The sequence below is a fragment of the Neofelis nebulosa genome, chromosome 7 (genome assembly GCF_028018385.1).
Source record: "Neofelis nebulosa isolate mNeoNeb1 chromosome 7, mNeoNeb1.pri, whole genome shotgun sequence".
NCBI lineage: Eukaryota > Metazoa > Chordata > Mammalia > Carnivora > Felidae > Neofelis > Neofelis nebulosa.
In genome coordinates this window covers 31673963-31681439 of record NC_080788.1, presented here as the reverse complement: position 1 = coordinate 31681439, position 7477 = coordinate 31673963, and the positions used below count along the sequence as shown (strand labels likewise).

General features: G+C 58.3%; 1 protein-coding gene across 4 annotated transcripts; it reads left to right on the top strand.

The window, feature by feature from the left end:
• Positions 1 to 814: 814 nt before the first annotated feature.
• On the top strand, positions 815 to 7387 carry NEIL1 (nei like DNA glycosylase 1). Of its 4 annotated transcripts, none has more exons than XM_058737006.1 (10): positions 815 to 1087; positions 2489 to 2945; positions 4845 to 4964; positions 5054 to 5117; positions 5401 to 5500; positions 5897 to 6024; positions 6392 to 6419; positions 6591 to 6652; positions 6785 to 6950; positions 7100 to 7387. In XM_058737006.1, exons 2-10 carry the CDS (start codon positions 2512 to 2514, stop codon positions 7144 to 7146), a joined length of 1149 nt encoding a protein of 382 aa, XP_058592989.1. In that variant the 5' UTR covers positions 815 to 1087; positions 2489 to 2511; the 3' UTR covers positions 7147 to 7387. The 4 variants fall into 4 exon arrangements, with proteins under 4 accessions (XP_058592989.1, XP_058592987.1, XP_058592990.1 ...); XM_058737004.1 differs by lacking the exon at positions 815 to 1087 and adding an exon at positions 1239 to 1494; XM_058737005.1 differs by lacking the exon at positions 815 to 1087 and adding an exon at positions 1635 to 1823.
• Positions 7388 to 7477: the final 90 nt, after the last annotated feature.

The following is a 7477-nucleotide window of genomic DNA, read 5'->3' as shown; positions in this document are numbered from 1 at the left end:
GGCTTTGTGCTGACAGCACAGAGCCTGCTTGGGATTCTCCTTTCCCCCTCCCCCCACCCCCAGCCCTTCCCCCACTCCTCTCTCTCCTTTTCTCTCTCTCAAAATAAATAAACCTTAAAAAATGATTAAAGAGTCATATAATCCTTGATCGGACTCTGCTTTAAACAGACTAGCTATACAAGTCATTTTGGGGACAATTAGGGAAATCTGAATGTGGACTAGGTATTAGATGGTACTAATTTTATTAGGTATAGTAAATGTATTGTGGCTTTGTAGGATATTGCTTTTTAGAGATGCCTGTTGAGGTATTAGGGATGAAATGTCGTATTTTCCCTAGTTTACTTCAAAAGACTTCCACCCAAATAAATGAGTAGATGGAGGAGGAGGAAGCAGAAGTAATAGGCGGGGCAAATCAGGGCTACGGGTCAGGCACCTGTGCCTGCTCCACTGACGATGGAATGCAGGCTCCTTACAGAGGCCTCTTGAGACCAGACCTGACCTGACCTGACCTTGCTGTGTGTCTGTCCTCCCCTCCCAGCCCTCCCCCCAGCCCCACTCCAGCCACACAAGCCTTCTTTCAATGGGCCAATCCCTTTTCTGCCTGCAGGCCTTTGCAATGGCCTTTCCTTCCGTCTGGCGTATCGGTCTGTCCCCCGCCAGCCAGCTGTCTCCTGAGGACTCAGCCTGAGCGTCACCTCAGAGAGTCCCTCCCCCACAGAACCATCTGAAGTGGGTTCTGCTTCTCTGCCCGCATTTTGTTGCTCGGCTGCACTTGCCACCGGGCAGGTGGTGATGATGTTTCTGTTTATGTGTTCTGTCTGTACGTTGGCATTTAGGGGCCACCACCGGGTCCCCAGGGTCTGCGTTTATCACGCACGGGTGCGCGCCCAGCGCCCAGCTGCAGGCGCCTCGGCCTCGGGGCACTGCTGCTGTTTCCTGCTGGCAGTGTCGACCCCGTCCGGGACTAGCCAGGTGACTCTCTCCGCCCCCGCCGGCCACGGAGACAGCTGCAACCCGAGACATCAGACCTGACCCCGCTGCTCGGCGCCGGCGGGAAGCCAGTTTTCCTCCTCCACCTCCCGGCCAGGTGACTGCCCCCAAACCTTTCCCGCACCCGGGACCCCCAGCCCACCCCGCCCAGCCTCTGCCCTGCCCGAGAAACTACACTTCCCAGCAGGCGCGGGAGCGGAGACCTCAGCTCCCAGCGTGCTCTTAGGCGCGGCCCGGCCCCCGCGTTAACCCCTCAGTGGCCGCAGGCTGGCGGGAGCGGCGCGGGGCGCAGGTGTCCGGGGGCGTGGGGAAAAGCGGAGCTGAGGAGGGGATGAGATTGGAGGCCCCTGGGAAGGAAGGGACCTGGGGTTAGCCGAGGACGGGCAGCGAGGAGGAGGGTGAAGGGGAGGCGAACACTGCGGAAATTAGGAATCTGGACATTCACCTTTTCCCGAAAAACGAAACTTTTCTTTTCGGGTGCCAGCCCCCGACGGCGCTGAGGAGGTAAGGGAGTCTGCCCTAGCTAAACGCCCGCCTCTGTCCCACACACAACTTCGCCTTGATCTCGGCACGTCCAGAAAGAGGAGAGTGGCCATCTACACTCCCTCGGCCCGGCAGGAGGGGGCGAGGGTGGGCGGGTGGAGTTTGCGTCCCGCCGCCCCGGGAGCTGACCTGAGCGTTTTCCTGTGACCCTCCTGATCCATGGCCTGGAGCTCGGGAGCCCTTCTTGTCACCCCTGTCCTCCCTCTGAGTCGTGGGGACCTGGTTCCAGCGCAGATGTGCCTGGAGATTCCTGCCTTCCCTCCTCCTTGTGCTCGCTCTGGTCCTGACCAGTAGGTGGTGGCAGGCTGGCCAAGCCCTGCCGAGTGGAGGAGAGGGAGTCTCTGGGCCTCTTTATCCCAGCCCCGGCCTCCCAGGAGAGGTCAGGTTCACTCCCTCAGTAGTTGTGGACCAGATGCAGGCCAGGTCCTAAGAAGCGGAGTCATGGGCGAGTAGAGCTTGCACTCGGGTGGGAGTGGAGGTAGAGCCAGACAACAAGCAAGATAACTTCATATTCTGGGAGTGCCTTGAAGAAAAGAACACTCTTAAGTGTCCCAGACAGAAGGGCCGGCAGAGGCAAAGACATGGGGATGGGAAGACAGTGTGCTTGGAGCAAGCGAGCGAGGGGGAGTCTGGGAGGAAGTGACATGACCGTGTGGGCCCAGGAAAGATCCGGACTTTATTCTAAAAGCAGTGGCAGCTCACGAGAGCCCCCGGGAGAGTGTTCAATCAGGCAGAGTCGCGCTTCCCCAGCCTGAGCTCCACAGCGCCCCGGGTTTCCCCAGCGCTTTCAGGTGGGGCCGCGGGCTTGCGGCCAGGCCAGCCGACTTTTCTGCCAGTCCTAGCTGGCCGACGCCCACACTGACCCTCACGAGTCTCCTTTGCAAAACGGGCTGAGAATTTCCACCTCACAGGGGGACACTTGACCCAACCTGCTGTCATCCTCCCCCACCCACAGGGCCCAGCCACCCCTCCCACAGAATGCCTGAGGGCCCCGAGTTGCATCTGGCCAGCTGCTTCGTGAACGACGCGTGCAGGGGGTTGGTGTTCGGCGGGTGTGTGGAGAAGTCACCCGTCAGCCGCAACCCCGAGGTGCCCTTTGAGAGCAGCGCCTACTGCATCTCATCCTCAGCCCGTGGCAAAGAGCTGCGCCTGACCCTGAGCCCCCTGCCTGGGGCCCAGCCCCCACGGGAGCCACTGGCCCTGGTCTTCCGATTTGGCATGTCCGGCTCCTTCCAGCTGGCGCCCAGCGAGGCGCTGCCCGCCCACGCCCACCTGCGCTTCTACACAGCCCCACCTGGCCCCCGACTCGCCCTCTGCTTCGTGGACATCCGCCGCTTCGGCCACTGGGACATCGGGGGCGAGTGGCAGCCAGGCCGCGGGCCTTGCGTCTTGCTGGAGTATGAGCAGTTCAGGTAGGCCCAGCACCAGGTGTGATGAAGCCTTGGGCTCCGGGCCTGGCTCTCTAATTAGTGCCTCGCTGGCCGTGAGGGGCGAGTGTAGCCCCCTCTGGCCCTCAGGCCCTTCCTGTGTAGACCAAGACGGCGTCCTTTCCTGGGACAGCTCTCTGAGCTAATGGATGTGGAACCCCCAAACTGGCATGGGGGTGGGCAAGAGGATGGCTAGGCATACCCTGCGGACATATGGCCAGTTCGAGTCAGAGCTGGGGATCAGCATCCCACTCTTGTTTCTTGGTGCTCTCAGGAGGCTAAGAAGAAAGGTGAAGGGGCTTTAACAACCTGGTAAGAAGGGAGGCTGAGAAGGAAGGAATGGCTTCAAGGGGGTGGGCAGGGGACTGACTGCCTAATGACATGGTTTCTGCGTCAGGTTTTGTGGTCTCCCACATTCTGCCTGCCCACTGGTCTGTGACAGCCCATGGTCTCCTCCGTGGGAGGGGTAACACCAGGATGTAATGCGTGTCACAGAGGATGGCACGGTGGCAGCCCTTCCCTTCCTCTAAAGGTGAACTGCGTATGGGTTTCTGTTTCATGCCAAGCTCTCTTCTAGGCGTTGGGGGTACAGCAATGATCAAGATGGATGTGGCCCCTGCTCCCGCAGAGCTAAAGTTCAGATGGGCCAGGGGGGACAGGAAACAAAGTAGATGAATTCACATAGGTACACGCCTGAAGAAAAATCCAAGAGGTAGAGAATGACTCTAGGCTGGGTATGCTGGGGGGGGGGGGGGGGGCGGGGGTTGGCCACTCTAGGTGACATTTGAGCTGAGGCCTGCCTGATAAAAAGGAGCCGGGCTTGCAAAGTTCTAGAGGAAGAGCGATATAACGGACAAGCACCACAGACACGAAGGCCCACAGTGGACCTGGCAAGTCCTCCCTTCCTTGGGGACGGCATGCTTTCTGTTGGTCCTCAGACTTGGTTGCCCGTGGGTCAGGGCATCTCTAGCACCACAGAAGCCACTTGACTCCTGGCCTTTCCAGGCATGACCCCCAGTGCTCCCCAGGGAAGTGTCTGTCATGGTCCTGGATTCCTCCCATCTTATCTTTCCTGGGAAGTCATGCCACAAGTTAACTCTTTGCCAGCTGGCTCTGAAGTTCCTGTCACACGAGGAGGCATATTGGCCGTTTCTTTGGTCTCACAGCGGGGGAGCCTGCAGGGATCTGCTCCTCTCAGTGATCCGACCACCTAGGCTAATGTCCACTCTTACCTTCACCCCACACTCTGTCTTCTGGCCCCTACTTCATATGCTCCTCATGCCCATTACTGAGTCAGTCTTGCCATGGTCTTTCCCCACAAAGAAACAAGATGCATTTCCTCTTCGTGGTGGTGAGAAAGGATCCATGACCCCTGGAGGTGGGGTGGGGGCTGCTGGGACACTCACTAGCCAGGACTTGCCTTACACACCTGCTACACAGAACCAGTCCCAGCTTCCTTGGAGATCTTCAGGGTCTTGAGAAAAGTTGACCCCACCAAAGTCAAATCCTCAGAGCTAACCAATCAGAAGTTCTACAGGGAGTTCCAGACTGCAGGCAGAGTCTTGAATCTGAGGACTTTGGTGATATACCCACAACATATACAGACTCGTGTATTTGCTTGAACACATTGCTTTTGATTGGTACTTTTCACCTTTCATTGTGAATTACAGTCTTATTCTGATGTTCCCATTTAACGGATAGGAAAATGGAGGTTCCTGCTGCCAAAATAGCACTGAGGTTGGGAAAAGGGGAACAGGGACTTCCGTGTTTCTTCCTCTTGCATCCAGGAATAGACACTCCCGGCCCCTCTCCCCTATCCTGCAGCAAGGCATTCGGGATGGGGGTAGAGAATGGGTCTCACGGGCCCAGGCTGTGTTCCTCCAGGGAGAATGTGTTACGAAACCTAGCGGACAAGGTCTTTGACAAGCCCATCTGTGAGGCCCTCTTGGACCAGAGGTTCTTCAACGGCATTGGCAACTATCTTCGGGCAGAGATCCTGTACCGGTCAGCAGGCAGGCCACGAGGACTAGGGAGGGCTGGGTGCACCCACATTCTCCACTACTTAGCCTGGCTCCCTCTCCACCCCACTTCAGATTGAAGATACCCCCCTTCGAGAAAGCCCGCGAGGTTCTGGAGGCGCTGCAGCAGCACAGGCCGGTGAGAGTGCAGGAAGGAATGTGCATGTACCTATCAGAGCAGGCCAACAAGTGTATGGCTGGGTCAGGTGTCTCCAGCTTAGCTCAAGTACATCCTTTCTTGGCTTTGGGTCCATTTCCCTTTCCCTGCAGTGTGGGGGGTAGGGGGTTGGGCGGGAGGTTGCTGCTAAGGCATTGTCTCTGAGTCCTGTCAAGCTCAGGGGTTCTGCTCCCCGGGATTCAGCTGCCTTCTCAGTGGTCCTGCATCAAGCTGACAGCCAGGTCCTGCCCTGCCCCTTCTCCAGAGCCCGGAGCTAACCCTGAGCCAGAAGATCAGGGCGAAGCTGCAGAACCCAGACCTGCTGGAACTGTGTCACTCAGTGCCCAAGGAAGTGGTCCAGCTGGGTGAGGCCTGGGAGGCAAAGATGGCTAACTACCTCTGCTTCAGCATGTTGTGTAACCTCAGGGCAATTCCTGCCCCACGTGGGGCATGGATGTTTGTAGATCTAGTTGTTGCTGAATGGACTAGGCCTACTCACTTGTTAGGTATCTGTATCCTCTGAGGTGCCCATGAGGCAGGCAGGACAAGGATTACCAACCCCACTCCAGGTTGGGAAAGCCATGGCCCAGAGTGGGGAAGACACCAGCCCGAGGGCATGCACAGCTGGAGGAGGGAGAGCCTCGGCCCTCTGACTCAGCCCATCAGCTATATAGCTGAGGTCTGGGCCAAGTTGACCAGGCTCCCCCTTCTCTCAGCCCGAGTCAGCCCTCTGACTTCCGCCTGGTTCCTCTGTCCCACAGGGGGCAAAGGTTACGGGCCGGAGAGCGGAGAGGAGGACTTCGCTGCCTTTCGGGCGTGGCTGCGTTGCTATGGCATGCCGGGCATGAGCTCCCTGCAGGACGGGCGTGGCCGCACCATCTGGTTCCAGGTTTGGGCCCTAATCTCACACAAATGGAGATCCCAAGGAAGCTAGTGGGGCAGACAGATCTGGGGTCACAGTGGGGCAGGAGCTGGGGGTCTCCGAAGTGGAGATGCCCAGGGCCTGTCATGACCCCCAAGGATCAGATGGTCTGTGTCTTCCCTCCTCAATCCAAGGGTCCCAGCTAGTACAGCAGCCCAAGGCACGGTGGCCTTGTTGGTGTCCTTCACCTGGGGAAGAGGGGGTGGTCAGAGACGCTTCTCACCTGAGGAGAAGCTCCACCGATCTGGAAGGATGGTATGAGCTCTGCCTCTCCAAGAGAAGGTACCCCTGCCCCAACCAGGTTGATTCCTCAATTCTCCTCATTCCATTTCAGGGGGATCCCGGACCCCTGGCACCCAAAGGTAGGCTACTCCTATTGTAACAAGCTAGGACAGCACAAAGAACTAGATGGCCTGCAAGAACTACCTCACCCTTCTCCACCCCAGTCCCCACTCCACTCCCAGAGTAGGAGAGTCTGCAGAAAGGGGGCTGAGGCCGCAGGTCCCTCCAAGCCCAGTGTCAATGTCCTGCAGGGGGCAAGTCCCGCAAGAAGAAATCCAAGGGAGCACAGCAGGGTCCTGAGCACGGATCAGAGGTATGGCTCTCTCCTCTGCCGTGGTAGCAGCTCCCAGGTGCCCTCCCTTGACAATGGGGGGCAGTGGTGGGTCCTCATCAACCTCTGAACTGCTCACTGAGCCCCTTGAGGACCTGGCTCTCCTCTACTCAGGACCCTCTCCTTCCAAGCACGGCCCCTTCCAGAACACGTGGGGCACAGAGAGGCCTTTCTGAGCAAACTACAGCCTGGCAGCCCGAGGGGACCAGCTTCTCGCAGGACCCAGAAGTCCCCCTAGTCCCTAAGAAAGGAAGAAGGAGGGGGAGACCAACAACCTCAGGTGGGCAACAGGCCTTCCTCAGCATTGTCCTCTGGGGAGAGGAGGGGCATCACCAAATGGGCTGTACAGGAGGCAGGGGCGGGGTGGGAGGGGCGGGGGGAGTCCTCAGCCTGTGGTCTGAGCTGCCATCTCACCTGTCTTCCTCCCAGGCCCCCGCAAACCCCAAAAGGTCAAAGCTGAGAATGGGGGGACCTGAGCCTCTTAGGAGGGTCTCCCTGCTTGCATCCACCCCTTCCCTTTGCCTTGCCCTGGATCGAGGGGCCTGTGTAGCTTGCTGGAAGCAGGCTGGAGCTGAAGGTGCCTGGATGCCCCTGGCCCTGTGGCTGTTCCCTGCACAGCTATGATGTTTTACTGTACCCCACCTTCCCCATTTTTTAAGCCCATGTGAAAGAGACTGTAATTTTTTTTATAAACTAATAAACTTGAGCTTCTTGGCACTTCTTGGGCTGGCTGCAGAAGGTCTGGATAGGCCAAGTTGGGAAGACCTGCTGCCTGACCCTGGAGACAGGAGAGCCACTGGGGCAAGG

Excerpts from the sequence above, each read along its gene's own strand:
- NEIL1 (XM_058737006.1), top strand. The coding sequence starts at position 2,512 with ATGCCTGAGGGCCCCGAGTTGCATCTGGCCAGCTGCTTCGTGAACGAC. Across the intron at positions 5,501-5,896 it reads CAAGGAAGTGGTCCAGCTGG|GGGGCAAAGGTTACGGGCCG; the intron begins GTGAGGCCTGGG and ends TCTGTCCCACAG. Across the intron at positions 6,420-6,590 it reads CGGACCCCTGGCACCCAAAG|GGGGCAAGTCCCGCAAGAAG; the intron begins GTAGGCTACTCC and ends AATGTCCTGCAG.